The sequence below is a fragment of the Drosophila nasuta genome, unplaced genomic scaffold (assembly GCF_023558535.2).
Source record: "Drosophila nasuta strain 15112-1781.00 unplaced genomic scaffold, ASM2355853v1 ctg14_pilon, whole genome shotgun sequence".
NCBI lineage: Eukaryota > Metazoa > Arthropoda > Insecta > Diptera > Drosophilidae > Drosophila > Drosophila nasuta.
In genome coordinates, this window is record NW_026869386.1 from 348,541 (window position 1) to 370,226 (window position 21,686).

Below are 21,686 nucleotides of genomic sequence, written 5' to 3' on the forward strand. Positions count from 1 at the left end.
TAGAAATCGTTGTGCACGTCTATCCCGTGCTCGTATAACGATCTGGTGAAACAACTCCTTGATATCGGCGCAGACTCCGACATCTCCTTCTTTGAAGTGATAGAGAACAGCTGGTAACGGATTGTAGTGTTGTGGACCCTTGTCCAGCAGCGAATTTAGCGCTACATCGCCAACTTTTGCCAGTCGCAGTTCCCTGGCTTATTGGCAAATACCATAGCCACCCCAGCTTGGTGGCCGATGCATAGGTTCCGTTTGCAGTGTCTACTCTCTATTCACCATCCTAAATGAGCATGATCCAGTCCATTCAAAAGAGGAAGACGTAATCTGCTTCCAAACCAATTTATATCTAGCTACCGTCACTCTCCAGTTAGGTTCAGCTCTCTTCTTAATTCGTCATCGATCATCGAGACGGATGAACCTTCGTTACCCGTTGATAGTCGACTCCATATAGCGTGGCTTGCAGTATACGAAAGAGCATTCGTTGCAGCTTTGGGATTCCGATCCGTGGACCTTTTGAGGGCTCTCGGGATTGTCCTTCGAGCCGTATTCCTGCTTGAGTTCACTGACCGCGACTCATTCTCACTTTTGTTTGCGTTCACTGGTGGCGATGTTCTCCTGGAGGAATTCCACGTCTCGTGCAGCAATATGTGATGTCGTCCTTGACAGCCATCCACCAGATCATGTGGCCATCCCTCAGGCACGAGAAACATAGACGATGCTCTTGTACAAGTCGCTATAGAGTCGATGAAGAGGCCTTCTGAAATTTCTTGCAATTTGCAACTTTATGTTGCCTATCGCATATTGAGCCATGCTTGATCCAACGTTGCTCCTGTAGGTCTGCATTTACATGAAGCCAGTTATTGTGCACACAAAATTTGCAAATTTAGTGAGCCATCTACTGAAATGCGTGACATTCGGATAAACTTGCAGAGTGTTGGGATACCTGGCCTATTCAAGTGGATTTCTCCACTTGGTAGCGATTGCACTATGGGCAAAAAGTCCCGAATTGCGGCATTTTTACCATTTTTGAAGATAGAAACATGAAACTTTGTACATATACCTAAAAAATAAAGATCGAACTTCGAATTTCTTCTTTTTTTAATTGGACCACGCCTTCTTTCCCGCCCACCTTACCATGAGGTTATAATTTTCGATTTTTTTTCTAAAAATTTGTTTTAAAATATTTTAATGTAATATATTTAATAAAATTAAACTAAATTTATTAAATTAATATATTTTTAGCAAATTCGCATTTTAAATTTGATTTGGATCCATGCAAAATTAAATCAAAAATTAATTAGAGCCCAATATTATGTTTTGTGACTCCATACCATGGTTATTAATTTGTTTTTAACTCCAACTCCAGGGAATCCAGCCGAAATTTTATAATTCATTATCCACGCTTTCTCTTACCTGATTATCATTATGGTCTACACATGCCCCTGTTGTTGGTAGCCTTTTTTATAGTTTAATCTTTGGCGTTCATTTAAATTTATAGTTGAAAGTAGTGGGTCAGAGGAATCCAATGCTTTATTAAACACGTCTGATACATATATGTACGTAGTATTCAGGCGGCTATTTTTCATTGCATGAGAAGGCTTATCGCGTTTGTACAATTTATTGCGCGCTTCTGACGCATTTTCCCCGAGAGATCCTAGAGGAAGTACGGAGGTTTCCATAATTTGAAGCCAATATACAAGTACTTTATGCAAGGTTGGAGATATTGGATACCACATTATGTTTTGATGGGCATACCTTATACTCACATTAAGCAGAAATTTAAATTATTATAAAAACGGTATGCTACAACAGTGGCATTGAATTTTCTGTTTCATTGACTAGTGAAAATGCAAATTTTCCCTTTAACCTTGGTTTTGCCTCAATAAATATTGAGCGTTTACGACCAGGCTTTTCGTGTGGAACATCATCTTAAGAAACTCAATTTTCAACGAGGATGCCAGCCATTGCGAATGTTTTTCTGTTGAATTCTAAAAAAATGAAACAAAAAAATGTTAATCAATCCGAAAAACTGATTAAGCCTATCTTTTATTACGATTTGCTGCACATCACTTAAATCATTTTCACCGATATTTTGCAAAACAAACTGCTTACAGCAGTTTGTTGCTATATAATTAACACTATTATTATTTATTATTATTATATTATTTTATCATTATTTTTATTTAGCGCTGTCACGGATGAGCAAAATTTTGAATGTGCATTTAGAGTGACCGTTTTTGGCAACCTCGCATTCTTTGCCTATTTCTTTGGCGACAATATCCAAATCAAATATTATTGCAACGTGATTGTAATATATTTTTAGTTTTCAATTCATTATGCAGCTATGCAATTCCACAGTTTTAATTAAAGACATTTTTCAATCTTTTTATTGATTTTAAATTACTCTTGTTTTTTCATGTAATCGCTTGCCGCTTAGTTCGAAAAAGTAGTTAGGCAATTTTTTCGTCTATGGAACATCCGATTTGACATCCACATATGTATTTGCTTGGTTCATCTTTTATTTTACTTTATTACTTGCTTTTATGTTTTTGGGTGAAAAAATGGCATCGCATGTCTAATGGTATTATTAAATTTATTAATACTAAAAACTCTTCTCAACATAGGCACGTTCCTTAACAACTATGGAAATGAGTAATGCGGAGATTTCAATGAAGATAGCAGAAAAAATGGGTGAAATTCATAGTCTAAATATACCTATGTCGAAGGAACCGGATTGGATCTGGAATTGTATGAACCGTTGGCTGACAAGTGTTGATAGTATTATCAAAGGAAAGATTGAATCTAAGCCTAATTCGACCGTACTTCAAAAGCAACGCGAGTTAATGGGTACTATTGACTATGTTAAGGAAATGGCATGGCTGCGATCGGTGATTGATGCTGGTGCCTATCCCGTTGTCTTCTGTCACAATGATCTACAGGAGGGAAACATATTACTTCGTGAAACGAATAGAACACGCGATACGCGGACTCCTCTGGAATCAATTAGTATTTTAAGGTTGGTTAGCATATTAACAACAAAATCGCATAATGTAAATTAAATTTATAATAAATTAGATCAAATTTTAATGAGACACTGGGTTATAGTTCGGATGGAAACAACCATTTAGAGTCAATGCAAAAGTGAGTTGAACTCAGCATTAGATTAGTAATTAAAACTAACAATTATAGTCGGAACACTTCCACACTTACCTAATCAACTTTTTCTTCATTCATTTGGCAGCCCCTCGTCTTGTGATGAGCTCGATACTACAGACGACTCAGCCAGTATTAAATCCGAGCACGAGCCGGATCTAATCATCATTGACTTTGAATATTGCGCCTATAATTATAGAGGGTTTGATTTGGCTAATCATTTCATTGAATGGACCTTCGACTATACCAATCCCCAATTTCCATATTTTTATCACATTCAGCAGCAATATTCTACGGCTGCACAACGTCGTGATTTTATTTACACCTATCTGAGGAAATTTCACGAGGATGAACTATATGAACCTACAACATCAGATCTTAATATGATCGAAACAGAGATACAACTCTTTACCATGCTCTCACATTTGTTCTGGAGCCTTTGGTCCGTGGTGAATGTGACCTCTGCCATTCAATTCGGTTATTGGGTGAGTTTCAGATAATTTAAGGTAATATTAAGACAATTATAACAAAGTAATATCGCATTGCGTCTAATTTCTTACAAACTTTTCTCTGCGTTCGAATTTTGAATTTTTTAAATGAAACGCAGAGTCTCTGCAGAGCCCGGTTTCTCTGGGGTAGCGATAACGATATTGATTTTCTTGCTTTTGTATCAGTCAGAAGAAGGCACATGGGAATTTCCATGAGTCGCGAACGTTCCTTCGTACGGGTTAAATTAAAAATAAAATTAAAAACAAACGTTTTCTGAAACTTTTTTTTTGTTTTTCGATAGCATTTGTTTAGCTCTTTGGTTAGTGTAAATTATGGAGCTTATCGAGTTTTAATTTGCATAATATTGGCAAAAACATGCGTTCGCGAACGTACGAAAAATTGAAGTAATAATAATTTAATTCAATAAGTAATAAGTAATAAGTAATAAGTAATAAGTAATAAGTAATAAGTAATAAGTAATAAGTAATAAGTAATAAGTAATAAGTAATAAGTAATAAGTAATAAGTAATAAGTAATAAGTAATAAGTAATAAGTAATAAGTAATAAGTAATAAGTAATAAGTAATAAGTAATAAGTAATAAGTAATAAGTAATAAGTAATAAGTAATAAGTAATAAGTAATAAGTAATAAGTAATAAGTAATAAGTAATAAGTAATAAGTAATAAGTAATAAGTAATAAGTAATAAGTAATAAGTAATAAGTAATAAGTAATAAGTAATAAGTAATAAGTAATAAGTAATAAGTAATAAGTAATAAGTAATAAGTAATAAGTAATAAGTAATAAGTAATAAGTAATAAGTAATAAGTAATAAGTAATAAGTAATAAGTAATAAGTAATAAGTAATAAGTAATAAGTAATAAGTAATAAGTAATAAGTAATAAGTAATAAGTAATAAGTAATAAGTAATAAGTAATAAGTAATAAGTAATAAAGTAATAAGTAATAAGTAATAAGTAATAAGTAATAAGTAATAAGTAATAAGTAATAAGTAATAAGTAATAAGTAATAAGTAATAAGTAATAAGTAATAAGTAATAAGTAATAAGTTATAAGTTATAAGTTATAAGTTATAAGTTATAAGTTATAAGTTATTAGTTATAAGTTATAAGTTATAAGTTATAAGTTATAAGTTATAAGTTATAAGTTATAAGTTATAAGTTATAAGTTATAAGTTATAAGTTATAAGTTATAAGTTATAAGTTATAAGTTATAAGTTATAATAAGAAATAACGTAATGAAACATTCATAATATTTTGGTTTTCAACAATTGTATTAATAAAAATGTACACATCTATTTTGCTGTGACTTAAGCTATCGCTTATTACTGCAAGCGACATAGTTTTTCCATCCATGCGATGCACCGACACTTGTTTATAGGTAAGGTCGCGAGTGTACGCTATTTTGAAAGTCAAGTGGGCGTAGCAAAAATTTGAAACAAACTTGATCTGCGTGCAAACATAACAAATGCTGTCGAAAAAAAATTATAGCTGTATCTCTTATAGTCTCTGAGATCCAGTGTTTCATACGGACAGACGGACAGACGGACTTGGCTAGATCGTCTCGGCTGTTGACGCTGATCAAGAATATATATACTTTACAGGGTCGGAGATGCCTCCTTCTACCTGTTACATTCACTTCCTGCCGGCACAAAGTTATAATACACTTCTATACCCTATGGGTAGCGCGTATAAAGATTTAGAGTAACCTCAAGGATTTTGTATATTTAATATATTTATCCCAAAATAACTTAACACGTGAAGATTCATCCACCTGCTAGCACTTAATGTGAAGCAATTACAATAAAATTATGTACCATTGCATTTTTCTCTTATTGGATTACAATAAAGATATTTGAAAGATAAAATGCAATCATATCTTATGTTTCCTTGTAAAATAATTTATCATAATAAAGCATTTAAAAGTAGCTAAAGTGAATAAATTACATTTTTTCAGTTTTCAGTCAAATTTTTTTTATAAAAACAACTATGGATCCATTTCTTTATGAAATTATACAAAAAAATACGAAGAATATGAACTTTTTTTTCGGTCGTGGTTTACCATTTGACGGATATGCCCATATACGATTTTAATAAGTTTGTTTTGGAATTTTTTCACGCCATCTTTCGCCTCCCCAAATTGACAAAAGTGGCGTAGTTTTCTAGCTAGCCTCCACTTTTTAGTATAATAATTACTTTTGGAATTCGCTCGCTCTCTCAGTCGGACATGTTTTGTGTTCTTCCTCATAAAACATCAATTTCATACAACTTAACTTAACCAATTCTATTACATACGCTTAACTACGAAATTAAACTTATTATTTACATTTTATTAAAATATAAAGCAAATTAGTCAAACTTTGCTTTGTTTTGCTCAACATTTGTTTTCGTCTGCACTGCACTGATTTTTTGTAATTTTTTCACTTTCGGGCCCTTCTTTCTACTACCTCGCGCTCTCTACGCTGGTAGTTAACTTTCCCTTTCTTCATATTGTTGGTGGCTTTTGTCTCGCTCGACCCGCGCTCACTCTCTAAGTTTGTGTAAGTGCGGATCATAGTAGTTGCAATTTAACCCTAGAGTGCCAATATTAATTTTATTTTATTGTATACATATTTTTTTAGTTTTATCTTTTATTTTATCATTTTTATTTTCGATTTTTTAGTTCAATTCGATTTGGTTTTAACACTAAATGCAGGGTTTCTGCTTGTCCTAATATGGGTTTGGTTTATTTCTGGCCGTGCGATAACGTAGTGCATGAGAAATGTGCTACCTTTAACGGCCAAATTATTGATTTAATTTCATCTCAGTCAGGGCTAAGGTGCTCCTAACTAATTATCCGAAGCGAAAAAAGGCCAATACGCGTCTGTCTATTGCTTCGAATAAGCTTTCTGCCCCTGATGATGTTTTCTTTTTGTCTGCACCACCTGTTGAAGAACTAAAGACATATAGTTGTCCGTTTATGTAACCCTCAGTAGCTCTTCCACATAACGACATTGCTTTGTTCAATGTTGACTTTCCTACTCCTGTTTCGATTTTAGTGTATGTAGAGGTGACGATGGTTGAAGAAATTCAATCTTCACAACTCTCAGTCCTTGCACTATTGAAAAATCGCCTCCAGCTACTACTTTAGTTGTACGTAATACGTTAGTTGCGGTGACACCGCCTAACAGATTTTGGCTTCAAGGCTTGCTCCTAATACGACATCTGATGATGTTCGGACTTATATTAATTCCAAATCTTAAGGTGGGCAAATTTAATTTTTCCTACGAACGGGAAATTTCTTTATTTAAAATAAGTGTTCCGGCTGAACAATTTAGCAAGATTAGCCTCAACACCTATTAATTAAAGAATTTGCTGCTAAGAAAAATTGGCCTCCGGTTTCACTTCCTAGTAGTAGCAATGAATTAAATTGAAATATCCTTTTGTCAGTTCAAAAAACTAACATTCATTTCACTTCTTGGCTATCAGAATGTAAGCATTTGTAGTAAACTTATTTACCTATATTTAAATAGAATATCTTTTCCTTCTAATGTCATTGGTTTTACTGAAATATGGTTAAAGCGTGACATTCTTGATACTGACATTTTTTCTAGTAGATTTTCCTTATACAGACTTGATTGTATGCTGCGTCGTGGTGACGACGAATATGCTAATGCTATACATAGATGCTTAAATAGCATCTGATCTGATCAATCACACTTCAGATATTGAACTGATAGCTATAATATTATCCTTTGGTAGTTTTAACATTTTTATTACTTGCTCATAAATCCCTCCTGTTTCTGAAAACGCTTTCTATTTAGCTAATTTTTCTATAATTAATAATATTTCTGATCGTGATTATTTAGTAGTTTTTGATGATTTTAACATATTTGGCATCTTTTTGCATTCCACCAAGAATTTTAATGAACTGTGCCCCTCCACAACCCATTAACAGCTTTTTATACCCGATACCCATAGGGTAGAAGGGTATTTTAACTTTGTGCCGACAGGAAATGTATGTAACAGGTAGAAGGAGGCATCTCCGACCCTATAAAGTATTTATTCTTGATCAGCGTCAACAGCCGAGACGATCTAGCCATGTCCGTCTGTGTGTCTGTCCGTCTGTCCGTATGAACACCTAGATCTCAGAGACTATAAGAGATAGAGCTATAATTTTTTTTCGACAGCATTTGTTATGTTTACAGGCAGATCAAGTTTGTTTCAAATTTTTGCCACGCCCACTTCCGCCTTCGCAAATCAAAAAAATCGAATAACAAGCGTAATTTTAAAGCTAGAGTTGCAAAATTTGGTATATATAATAATAACTATAGTAGTTATGATTCCTTGTTGCGATCAGATAAAAATTGTGGAAGTTATTAAAAAACAAGTAAGAAAGCTACAGTCGAGTGTACTCGACTGTGAGATACCCGCTACCCATTTTAAATAAAAGCAATATATTTTGCGGTATTATTCTCAAAATATACCGAATATACTGCAAAAATACTAAAAACGTACCAACTGGTATATTTGGTATATCGATATAGTACCGCATTCAAAAAATACCATAAACGGCAGAATATACCAGATTGTCAGCCAAAGCAACTAAGAGCCCTAGTAAGTAGGCGTCTATGGTATATTGTGAATGGTGTACACAAAGTAATAATACCACTGGGCAGCGGATATGAAAACCTATGCATGTACAATGTACATACATATGATACTTCTGTGATATCAGGATTAGCCAATGGATCCAATGTGTCTGAGACAATTTGCTTCGTATTTTTCTCTTCTTAACTTTCAATTACATAGGCTATCACTTGCCAGTAATCTCTTAAAAGACATAATCAAATTATGAAAAACTATTTGGTTTGCATTCTGCGTAAATGTAAACAAAACATTCACTGACAATCGCCCTATTTTCAAACAGCTAAAAGTATTGCTGTTGTTATTGTCAGAGCAAATTAATTAATTTAACTGTATTGAATTTATTATCAATCTAACATAGGTTTTTTTTATTTTCCAATTTATGTAGTACAGAACTTTAAAAGTTTTGGGGCATCTAAGGTATGGTTTGAGAAATTTTCAAATATCGAAATCCCTTTATTTCATCCGTCAACTTACTTTAACTTTAACTTGCAAAAGTGAGAATGATGTAATTTGACATATTTTAGAACTTGCAGGGACCCAGAGAAATTTTCAGATACACGAGATGGGGTCGGGGCCTTCTACTCTTTTTTCTTTTAATGCCCATTCACAATTAACTAAAATAAATCTGTAATCTAATAGATAATTATTAACTATCATAATTATTATTTTTTTTTTCATGTTACGTAGGAATATGGCATTGCGCGAATTCTAGAGTATCAGCAGCTGAAGACCAACTTTTTGGCCAAGTGATTTGAATACATCCATGCTGTTATTTTTAAATATTTTAAAACATGGAATAACTGGAACTATGTATATATAACGAAATTGAATTGAAAGGTACTGATGTGACCTTTTTTAATTATCCAGTTGAAGTTGGTTATTGTTGTAAAGAATTAGTTGAATTAACTCCATTAATAATTATATATATAGGAAGAAGGAGAAAGTTAATTTCATATAATAATACATGTGAATAATATTACCAGTAATTTTATATTAATAATGCTGAAAGGAAAGTCAAAATTACAATTGTATCTGTGATTTTGCTTGAGATAAGCAGAGAACATATTAGTTTAATATGATTATGCATAATAAGCTAAGAATAATAATAATGTCAAGAAAAATAAAAAACAAAACGTAGAATTATTTTAACCAAATGTTTTTTATGTAATTTGTTATTTACCATTAATGATTAAAGAACAAATTTTTATATTTATATAAGTTTGTAAAAGTATAAATATTTTTGAGTTTATTTTTCATTTCTTTAATAAATGAATTTTTAGAAACAATTATCGCTTACATTTTTTGGTAATTATTTTATTATAATGAATAAATACATTAAATAAATACATTTACAATTCAGTATCTATAAATAATGATAGAACCACTAACCATATAATACATAGATGCTTTAACTCTTGAAGGCTAACGCGGGAAAAATTTGTGAATAGCGGCAATTGTAAAAAGCGGGAATTCTGGCTTTCCATATGGAATTCGTATGGCTTTAACATTTAACATTTAAGTACAAAATATGAAAAAGTGGCAGCTTGTCACTTACAAACAACCCAGAAAATGTGGTGGCGTATTCCGTCACCAGCACATTGGGATGAAATGCCTTTATTTTGGCCAAAACCTAAAAAGTTCGTGTTAATATCTCAATAATGTTACAATTATTTCAAGCTAAGAAAAGTCCCTAGACATCGAAAATATTTAATTGGTATTTTATTTTGCAGCCCTCGTCTTGCACCAGCCGTTGAAAGTCAGCTGTTCTTGCGACGTGGTGCGTGCAAGCTTGCTGATTAGTCAAGTTTCTTAATTTTGGTGTTCCCGTATTTTTAAACAGTTTGACCAATTAAAATACCTTAAAATGGAAAATGTTTCGCATGGTATGTAGAAAATATTTGTATAAGTGTTTAAATATATGTGCTTTTGTGTTGTCATGTTTTTAATGAAATACGTAAGCAGTAGTTTTGTCGATTCTAACCTTAAAATATTTGTGTTTCGTGGAGCATATCTAGCAAGATACAACAGGATTCAAATAACAACTTACGTGGTAGTATGAGTTATTATGTGTATATTTAGCAGCGTTGCCAATTTGTGGGGAATTCCCCAAAGTGCGGGGAATTTTAAGTTGATTGGGGATTTATTGGGGATTGGCATTATGTGGGAAAAATGCGGGGATTTTTACATTTTTTGAATTCCTGTCCTTTATAAATTTGTGACAGCACAAAAATTAGACGATGAATGGCGAGCTCACGCAATGCTGGATTTTTGTCAACATGGGCTTGAAGTTCAAAATAACATTGATGCTGAATGTTACTGGGGTAAAGTGTTTCGTCTGAAAAATGCTGCGGGAGAATACCTGTTTTCAAATATAAAAATTGTTATTTCTTTGTTGCTGATACTGCCTTTTTCAAATGCATTGATCGAGTGCAAATTTAGTGTTCTTAAGAATTTGAAAACTGAAAACCGTAATCGACTGAATAAACATACTGTTGTATCATTTATGGCTGCAAGAGAAGGAATTAAAAAACTAGGCGGCAGCGTCAAGTTCAACCCGTCAAATAAAATGCTATCCACAAAAATATGGAAAAGAATAAGAATGTTAACTGTTTGAGTTTTTATTTTTATTAATTAAGAATACTAACATGAGTTATACTCAGCTTTTTATTGTTTCATTTAAAAAAACCTATGTGGGGAATTTGTGGGGAATCAGCGGATTTTTGTCCCCAAATTTGGGGAATTTTATCCCGATTTTTGGGGAAATTTATAAAAATGCATTGGCAACCCTGATATTTAGATAGTATTTAAATAATTTGCAGGAATTTGCGGGGGGTTAAATATTTCAATAGATGCAAGCAAGTTTGCTATTCGTCGAGGTGACTTACTAGAAGCTTTGCTGGATACAAATCGCAATGTTGACGCTACTTTTGACTGGGTAATTCCAAATGATTTTCCAGAAAATGATTTGGAGGTGATTACAAAAAATAAATAAATAAAAAATAAAATCTAAAAAAAAAAAATCAAAAATAAATAAAATAAAAAAATTCGAAATTCACAAATAATATAAGCAGCAAATTCTTCAAATTTCAACTTTCTAGCTTTAAAATTACGCTTATGGCCAAAATAAAGGCATTTCATCCCAATGTGACCAGGATATTGTGCGCGGTGCCAGAGTTTAGAGTTCTTGGAATGTAAGAATATTTTTGAAATTGAACGCCAATTGAACACAATTCGATCAAGTGGAACAACATCAACGTCACAAACAACATTTGGTTTGAGGTGCTACTCTTTAAAGATTTTGGTAAAAACCACAGATTTTTATACCCGCTACCCGTAGGGTAGAAGGGTATTATAACTTTGTGCCGGTAGGAAATGTATGTAACAGGTAGAACGAGGCATCTCCGACCCTGTAAAGTATATATATTCTTGATCAGCGTCAACAGCCGAGATGATCTAGCCATGTCCGTCTGACGGTATGAAACACTGGATCTCAGAGACTATAGGAGATAGAGCTATAATTTTTCGACATTATTTGTTATGTTTGCACGCTGATTAAGTTTGTTTCAAATTTTTGCCACGCCCACTTCCGCCCACGTAAATAAAAAAATCGAATAACAAGCGTAATTTAAGCTAAAGCTAGAGTTTCGAATTTTGGTATGTACAATAATTACTATAGTAGTTATGATTCCTGAAAATTGGTTGCGATCAGATAAAAATTGTCAAAGTTATTAAAGAAATACTTTTGTATGGACAAAAACGCCTACTTACTAGGGGTCTTAGTTGCTTTGTTTGACAATCTGGTATATTGTGCCGTCTATGGTATATGTTGAATGTGGTATTATATCGATATACCAAATATACAATTTGGTATATTTTTAGTATTTTTGCAGTATATTCGGTATATTTTGATTACCGCAAAATATATTTCTTTTATTCAAAATGGGTAGCGGGTATCTCACAGTCGAGTACACTAGACTGTAGCTTTCTTACTTGTTTGAGTTGGCAACTGTGGCCATCCAAATATTGTGTTTACCCTGGTCAAACGCGGAAATAGAAAAGGTTTTTAGCCAGGATAACCTAATTAAATCCAAATTAAAGAATTTGATAGGCCTCAGCACGACTAACAGTATTCTAAGCATGAGGTAAGGTGTTAATTTCGAGCAAAAGATATATTGTATTCATTTTTATTTTAATATACAGCTACGGATTGCGAAGGATCGTAAAATGCTGCGTCGACTATAGGTATAGGTATAGGTAGGACCGACTGCCCCTGTTCGGAGCAAAGCATAGACCAGTGGAGCCCCGAAGCTGTACCGGTGGAGTGTATCTTCGTCTCAGAAGTTGCACAGTATGGATGCATTTTTTGGCAAAAGCCGGCAGCATTCTAGGTGAAGTAATTCAACCGAAGTCGGGATAACGCTGGGCATCTACAGAGAAGATGCTAAAGTGCATGGACAGCCGACAGACAGTGACAAGTTAAAATGCCTAGCATTAGCCTGTAGTTTTTTCTTGAAAGCTGCATGACGAATTTGAGCAAATTATTGTTTATTGAAGCACACATCAGCCAGTTTAGCACGAGATGCTATTGCGCCAGCTCGTATCCCATTGAAGTCTAGAGCGCACTTCAATTTCTCTGCCTAAAGTTCGCAGGGATATCGGAACATTGCACATGTTACCGAAGTCGAGCCCAACCCCCTCTTTGGGGAGAGTGTCTGCGATCTCGTTTGTATCGATGCCAGGGCGGGGATCCAATAGGGAACAAATAGATACGCACGACCGCAGATGCATTCAGCGACTCTATTGCTCAAAGTTGTCCTGGATAACTTTGGACTTGACCAAATCAGAGTGCATTGATCTTATTGCAGCCTGGCTGTCAACAAAGATATTAATCGGATTGTGACTGTGATGTAAACCCGGAGCCACTTCTGCAGCCTTGCCAATGGCAAAGACTTCCGCCTGGAAGATGCTGCAATGGTCAGGGAGTTTATAGAAGTGTTTGGAAACTGGGTGTGGGCAGTATATGGCCCCACCGACTCCTTCGTCCATCTTCGTCCCGTCGGTAAAGAGGTTGAGGACTTCGGGAATGCATAATCCTTTCCGCCAGCAGTCCGGTTCCATGTATATCGTGTTTATGTGGTCAATACTGGTGTTTCAACTTTTCGGGGTATTGTACAATATCGCAGAGTTGGGGGGTAATTAGACCGTGGTTGATGAGACGTGGTTTCTAACTGAGCTTAGAAAAAATAGCATTTCGTCGATCTATTGCGCCGAGCCGCGCTCAGCGGTGGTGAGTTGTGGGAGAGAGAAGCTGAGAGCACTGGAGCTTGAGTGCATTCTTACGCATGAGCGCATTGCTGGTGAGCGAAAAAGCTTTGAGTGCATTTCGGTCGGCGGAACGGAAGTGTGCCCCTCACCTACAATGCGCTCGCATCAACATTCTCCCCCCTTGCAATATTGGGATTGCAAAAAAAAACGGTCAGTAGCACGTGCCTGACAGAATCGAGCCCAGGGTGGAGTTCTGTGCCATAGGCAGTCCGCCTTGGCTCGGGAGGATACCCGGCAGCACTACATCCGGGTACACGTCAGCCCCCAAGACTGCAGAGACCGATGCCGAGCGGAACCAGTCCTTGTCAGCCAACACGAGATTGCTAAAAAAACTGGGCCCGGCTGGTGTGACATGTCCCCCATGTCTAGCCAGACCGCAGCGGTGGGGAGAATGCTCACTCACTTGCACTGAAGTAGTGGAGTAGTACCCACCCTCGCGTGAGGGTGACTGCCACTTATTCCGCTTATGCAACTCCTTCAAATACTCATTCTTCCATCGCACACAGAAATGCTGATGGAGAGCCTTGAGCCGTTGCCAGCGATTGCGGATGGACTCCACATCCTCTCTGGATTCTGGCTCCGCCATGGAGAGTAGCGGACCCCCGATCAGGAAATGACCGGGAGTAAGTGCCACCAAGTCGCTCACATCCTCTGACATAGGAGACAGAGGCCGCGAACTGAGGCACGCTTTGATCTTCGACAGGAGGGTGGAAAGTTTCTCGTACGTATATTTAACGGAGGAAACCGTTTTGTAGAAATGCGTCTTGAAACTCTTGACGCCTGCTTCCCAGAGACCCCCCATGTGAGGGGCACCAGGCACTCGCCCATTAGCTGCGACTGGAGCTTGCGGCGATGTATTACACAGGTCTTGCATGCACTGTCTTCACCAAGTTCCTTAGCTTGGGAATCCAGAACTTGGTTCGGACCAGCCGCATCACCAATTGGTTGACTCCGTGGAGGGAGACTTGATGCGTAATCGAAACCAGGAGGCGTGAAAACACGCAGTTGAACGGGAGTATTACTGGATGCCGTTCGTCGTAAGATAAGGAGGTGGACGCTCTCACGCATCCACAGGAACGCAGGACCCCTTGCTTGTCAAGGAACGGATTCAAGCTTAGAATATCGTTTGACCCGTTTAAACGGTTATGGGACCGGAGAGAAGCACACTCTTTCGTGTATACCCGATTCTAAGCCTGTACAATCAGCTTCTCTTGAGCTTCTGCAAGCTCTTGAGAGCTGAGCGTCTCTGCAAACGAGACCTTGGGATGGCGGCAACGCTGGGCAAACCTTCGCACATAATCAAACACTCTGAGCGCCCGATCGAACCTGGAGAAACGGTCGAGGAAGTCCTCACACAGTACTTGCGCTGCATGGACCTTCACGGCTCGACACTCCAATTCAGTATCGAGCTGGTGCGTGCGTCAGCCATTCAGGCCCCTGCCACCAGAGGCGACTGGCCAAAAGCTCTTGCGGCGAGACACTGCGGCTCGCCAGATCGGCTGGATTGTGTTCGGAACGAACATGTTGCCAAGTGCCATTCACGGAGTGAATCTTGGCCACTCGGTTAGCCACGAAAGTGGTCCACTTGCATGGTGGCTTATCCAGCCATGCCAGAACTATAGTGGAATCTGTTCACAGGTACGTCTCAGCGTCGGGTGTGGGAAAATGTGGTAGGAGGGCGGCGGACAACAGGAGAGCTCCGCACAGCTCAAGACGAAGTAGAGAGACCGTCTTGATAAGTGCAACTCTAGTCTTTGCTGCTAGGAGGCTCACGGACACTTGTCCAGCTGTTTCCACCCGTGCATTTAGAGCGGCTCCATACGCTCTGAGAGGCGTCGCAAAAACCGTGGAATTGGATTTTTGCGCCGGGAGTGTACTTGGTCCATCTGGGAATGCGGATCTCCTGCAAAGACGAATAATTTTGCAAAAAACTGGTCCACTGCTCTGTGAGATCCGTCGGTAAGCAGTCGTCCCAGCCGATTTCTTGCTTCAAGATTTCCTGCATGAAAATCTTGGCCCAAATGACCACGGGAGCAAGCCAACCTGCGGGGTCGAACAACTTGGCGATCTGCGACAGCACTTCTCTCTTGGTGAAAGATGGTTTGGACACCATCTCGGCGGTGACGAAAAAGAACTCGTCGGACGTGGCCCGCCATCGAATACCTAGCGTCTTTGCGACACTAGCTTCGTCGATCTCGAGGAAGTCTGCACAGAGCAAGTGTTCCTCAGGGATTCTTTTCAGCACATCTTTCGAGTTCCAGGTCCACTTACGCAAAGGGAACCCAGCACTCCTGCTAGGACGTCATCAACGTACATATAATTGGCGATGATGTTACTAGCTAGGGGGAACGGTCGCGAACATCACTCGGAAGTTGATAGCCAGGTACGGAGCACAGTTCACTCCAAAGACTGTGTTGAGTTCAAAGTCGCATAACTTCTCGTCTCGAGTACGGAAGAGCAACCTTTGAAACCGGGTGTGTTTGGGATCCATAAGGATTTGCCGATGCATCTTGGTGATGTCGGCGTTGAAAACGAATTGGAAAAACCTCCATTTCAGGATTTGAATGGTCAGATCAGATTGAAGGATCGGCCCAGTGTGGAGGATGTCATTGAGACTCCTCCCGTTTGAAGTCGGGCTGGAGGCGTTGAATACAACGCGAAGCTTTGTGGTGGTGCTGTCGGGCTTGAGAACAGCGTGATGCGGCAAATAATAGTTGCCGGAACTGGATGGGGGGACTTGAGTCATATGACCCAAATCCAGATACTCTTGAATAACGGAGTCATATTGTTCCTTCAGAGAGTCGTTTCTCTTTAAACGGCTGGGACTGTACAGGAGGGCAAATTCCCCGCTAACTGGGGGAGGACGTACGCCGACGCCTCAATCTGCAAATCGGGTTTGACCGGGGAGCCAATTAAGAATTGGCAATACTTTCGGGGCTGGGCTGCCACAGCTTGAGTCAGCCCGGAGACGCGGGCTTGCACGGATGTATACGGCATCCTCAAGCGCTTGAACAATTTCTCTGAAAGGAAGGTGGCTTCTGATCCAGAATCGATCAGAGCCCGAGCTGTGACTGTCGGCGCCGGGTTCACTCGATGCAAGAGTGTATGATGACGACATTGCAAGTAAAGCAGCTGTGCGCACTTGTGCACTCGGCCAGGATATGGCCTCGTGCGAAACAATTTAAACACAGCTTTGTTGCTTTATATAGCTGACCCTATCGTTGATACCCATCTGAAGGAAACGAGGGCACAAGCGAATCGGATGATTCTCCCGGGAACACAACTTGCAGGACTGGGTTTTCGAAGTCACCCTACTCTCAAAGGAGTTGCCCTGCTTGGCGACGGGGGCCTCCTTGCGGGAGGCCCGTGAAACCGTCGGAGCGCTCGTGCTGGATGACACTTCCGCTATCGCTTCTAGGGTGCGATACCGTTATAGAAGGAAAGCGTTCATGTCAACCCACGTTGGAATGTCGCTCTTATTCTGTATCGACTGTTCCCAAAGAGAAAGGGTCAACTTGGGGAGCCTCGAAAAACACAAGAAAACCAGGATGCAATCCCAGTTCTCTGTGTTGATCCTTGAGTTCTCTTAGGCCGTCAGGCACCCTTGGATGGTGCTCTGCAACTTCTGAATGGCTGCACCCGACTCTTGCCCAATGGCGGGCAAATTGAAAAGGATTCGCAGCTGACTGTTTACGAGCATCCGTTTGTTCTCGAATCGCTCAGTCAAGCTGAACCACGCCGACTGAAATCCTTCATTGGTCAAAGGAGACTTTGACACAATGGCATGGGCTTCACCGCTGCTCTTGGAGTTGAGATGGAAAAGTTTCTCAACTTCCGACAGTCTCGGGTTTCTGATATAAATAGCCATGACTAAGTCCCGGAAGGTGGGCCAGCGAGTGTAATCGCCTTCGAAAACTTCTGAAAACTTCCTGCGACAATCAAACCAAATGTTCGTCGAAAAAGGCAAGAACAAAAAAAAGTGCACAGAAAAAATACCAAAAAAACAATATGCTGGAAAAAACACAAATGTAGGTAAAATGTTATATAGATATTATTATGAATATTATATGGATATTGATACTTGATGGAAGTATAATCGTGTGTATATGTGTGTGTGTATGTCTGTGTATGTGGAACACTGGGGTAAAACAATTGAGCTGAGAGTTGCTCTTAAAATACACACACAGAATATATCACTTTACGGAAAAAAAATCAAAACAAAAAAAAAGGTAGGGTATGACGAGTGCGACTACCACTGCCCTGCCAATCTGTTACTTCACTCGCAGAAGTACTTATGCACGCTGTTACAGCATGCACAACAGTATGTACGTATGTATGTATGTGTGCTTGCACTGCGCTGCCAACGTCTAAGCAGGCGAAGTGCACGTATGTTTATATGTAAAACAAAGAGCAAGCGCGGCTGCAAGCCGATGCGGACAAGAGCGAGTGCACAAGAATATGTGTGTGTGGTGAGAGAGCGAGAGCAAGCGCGGCTGCAAGCCGGTGCTCTTGCGGACAAAAGAGAGTGCACAAAACATGTGTGTATGTACATATGTATGTCGGCGATTATCGCGACATACAAACGTATAACGGACAAGAATTAAAGCAAAACGAAATGCTGGTACACACAGCTTGGATTTTGGTTATTTAACTTAAATGTTTATATACATACATATGTATGAAATGTTTATATATGTATGGAATATATATTTGCACTTTCGTATCTTTCTTAATATTTCCACTTATCACTGCTATGCACTTGCACTTGCACTCAAAAAAAAACGCACATGCATACATACATACGTACGCGATTGGCGGAAAAAACAGATATAATAATTTATTGTATATATATATAGGATAAAAGCATAGAAAAGGTCGTCCGATATCGGGACTTCCCCAAAACGCTATGGTGGGCGTTGGCGTCCGTGCCGATTATAAGTTGTTTTTTGGAGGAGCAGACCGTGTCCACCAATCTCCACAGCTCTTCTGGTGGAGCAGGTTCGTCATGAGCCATGTAGCAGGATGCTAGCAGCAAACATCCATCACAGCACCACCACGGTCAGATCGTCATTGCTAAAATTAGGTAGTAACAAGAATGGCGGCCTCCTTATTGATCTGAATGATCAAGCTGCCCACCACTTGGTAAAGTTTCATCAACCTTCAGCACGGACCAATCACTCGTAGGAATGGTCGGGTTCTGCTTTTTAAGCAGCCGCTCGCCCTGCACAGCTATAGGGAACAGGACCTTCGCCTTCGGCATGGACGGAATATTATTCCTGTCCACTACGTCCAGCTTGGCCTCCTCCCGTAGTCCGTCCAGTTTGGGTACGGTCGCTTGCAGCCACAACAATGTTCGGTCATCCTTGTATGTCAGCATTTTGACACCACTCATCCAGCCAGTGCCTTCGAGAGTAGGCATTGGACTGTCCATCCTGACAAACAGTGCGTCGACCAGCTTGCTATGTGTCAACCGCCAATTTTGGTCTCGATTTTGGTCGATTTGGTCTCGCTAGCGGCATTTAATATCTTCTATACTAAAATATATGTCTTCAGTAGGTTTTTTTTTTTCACTGATCAGAGAAAAGTCAAAGATTTTTTAAGTTAAAAAAAAATTTTTTTTATTTTTTTTTTAATAAAAAACAAAAATTTTGTTAAATATAAAATTTTGTTTTACTTTTACTTTTTTTAAACTTAAATTAACAAATTTCATATTTAAACTTTATCTAAAAAATAATGAGATGATGGGAAAAAATGGGATGACTTCTGAGTGCCATACTAAATGAAGGGTAGAAGAGTATTATAACTTTGGCAGGCAGGAAATGTATGTAACAGGTAAAATGAGGCATCTCCGACCCTATAAAGTAGTTATAATTCCTGAAAATTTGGTTGCGATCAGATAAAAATTGTCGAAGTTATTAAAGAAATACTTTTGTATAGCAAAAACCCCAACTTTCTAGGGGGTCTTAGTAGTTTTGGCTGACAATCTGGTATATTCTGCCGTCTATGGTATATTTTGAATGCGGTATATTCGGTATATTTATATATATATTTCTTTTATTCAAAATGGGTAGCGGGTATCTCACAGTCGAGTGTACTCGACTAGCTTTCTTACTTGTTGGTACTGACACTGTGCTAAAAAGTATCATAGTTTGAAGACTAGCAGGTAATAGCAGTTCATATTAAACATTTGGGACGCCACTGATTCACACTTTCGGCTAAAAAAGAAAGTTAGACTGAATCCAATTGAATCCAGTAAGTTCGACTCCACGAAAGACAGGTGTACGCTAATCCGGGCTCGTTGTTAATACACAGAATTACCACTACGTTTTATGAGCTACACATTTATAGACCGGTCACAAACATTGATTTTTTTTTGTAATAGATACCTTGAAAATAATAAAAAGCCAAACTTTTAACAAATTCAATAAAAATTGTTAATTCCCGAGGAACTCGAAATAAATGCGCGCAAAAAAGGAATTTTGTAGAGCTGTTTGAAAAATCATATGTTGTGTTTGTTCGTTCCCAGCTGATGATCAGTTGATCGTACAGCTTTTAAAACGCTTTGATAAATCTAATCAAAGCATCTGTTGTCGACTTGTGAAAAAATATCAACGTTTTTTAAATTTCAAAATTTGAATTAAATGCCCCAGACCAAATCGCCCACTGTGAGACTGACAGACGGCTGTTGACGCTGATCAAGGTTGAACTGAATGTGTGAGGTACCATGATACAATTATAAAAGCTAGTCCCAGCAAAAGCTGTCTCTCTATAATATAAATATAAATATATATTTATAATATATTATATATATCTATTTCTCTAATGTTGTAACTCTATCCGTGTCGACGGCATACATTGCAAAATGTCGTTTTGTATAAGGGTTACTTTAAGAAAAAATTCGTCCGCAGACAACCTCTTGCCTCGAAAAACGAACACGCACTGACGAAAGCTTTTGCCGACGGGACTTCCTTCTATTATTGTATCATGGTCACCGGCCCCGATGAACGGCTATGCCTTCATACTATTGCGCTAGTTCGCACGTCTGCGACGCGCACCGCCCCGTCCGCTACTGGGTACACCGCCTCGACTCGACTCACTATCCACTGCATCGGCGGCTGGTTGTCTTCTGCGACGACGACGAGCTCTCCGATTTGCAGATTTGGCTGCAACTGGTCCCACTTGGCCCGTGCCTGCAGGCCCAGCACATACTCGCGGGACCAGCGCTGCCAGAACGCTCGCTTGAGCGACGAGACAGCTCGCCATCGCCTTAAGCAACTCAGACCGTCCTGGTCCGGGGTCCGCGATGCTGCCGGTGCCACCAGTGGGCCGCCCACCAGTAGGTGCTCTGGGGTTAGTGCCTCGCCGTCGTTTGGGTCCTGGCTTACGGCTCCTAGCGGGCGGGAGTTGAGCACCGCCTCGACCACTGTCTGCAGCTCCTCGGCCGGGAGCAGGGCGATGCCCACCTTCCGTTGGAGTAGGTGCTTTGCAGACTTCACACCTGCCTCCCATAGTCCTCCGAAGTGAGGAGCCCTCGGCGGTATGAACGCAAATTCACATCCGCTTCTTGATGCGAAGTCGCGAACTGCGTTCTCCTCGGCCTCGACTCGCCTCCTTAACTCCTCCAGATGGCGACTTGCTCCGACGAAGTTCGTCGCGTTGTCGCAATGGACTCGGCTCGGGCATCCTCTTCGACCAACAAACCTTTGGAAAGCCATTAGAAATGTATTAGTTGACAGATCGGATACAATTTCTAAATGAACCGCTTTTGACGCAAAACAGACGAACAAAGCTATGTACGACTTGTACGGCGGCTTTCCGCGAATCCTATAGGTAGTCTTAACTGGGCCACAAAAATCTACGCCACAAATTGAAGATGGGCGGAGCGCTTGGAGTCGATCAGCAGGCAAATTCCCATTATTTGCGTAAGCAGCCGAGGTTTGCATTTAAAGCAACAGATGCATGATTGTACGGTCTGACGACAAAGCTCTTGAGCATTGACTAACCAAAGTCGTTCTCTGAGAATGCTCACGAGCGCTCTTGGGCCAGCGTGACAGTTGGTCAAGTGAAGGTACCT

The 21,686-nt window shown here is 39.1% G+C and overlaps 1 protein-coding gene across 6 annotated transcripts in view; it reads left to right on the forward strand.

The window, feature by feature from the left end:
* Window positions 1-21,686, forward strand: part of LOC132797546 (choline/ethanolamine kinase) — a 60,302-nt gene that overhangs the window by 34,513 nt on the left and 4,103 nt on the right. For 3 of the 6 annotated variants that reach the window (XM_060809293.1, XM_060809291.1, XM_060809292.1), the window contains exons 6-9: window positions 2,625-3,016; window positions 3,076-3,141; window positions 3,242-3,638; window positions 8,975-9,448. In XM_060809293.1, coding sequence (XP_060665276.1) covers window positions 2,625-3,016; window positions 3,076-3,141; window positions 3,242-3,638; window positions 8,975-9,037 — 918 coding nt within the window. In that variant the 3' untranslated portion in view covers window positions 9,038-9,448. Of the gene's footprint in view, window positions 1-2,624; window positions 3,017-3,075; window positions 3,142-3,241; window positions 3,639-8,974; window positions 9,450-21,686 lie in introns of those variants that run through there. The other 3 variants (XM_060809297.1, XM_060809294.1, XM_060809295.1) reach the window with 3 other exon arrangements.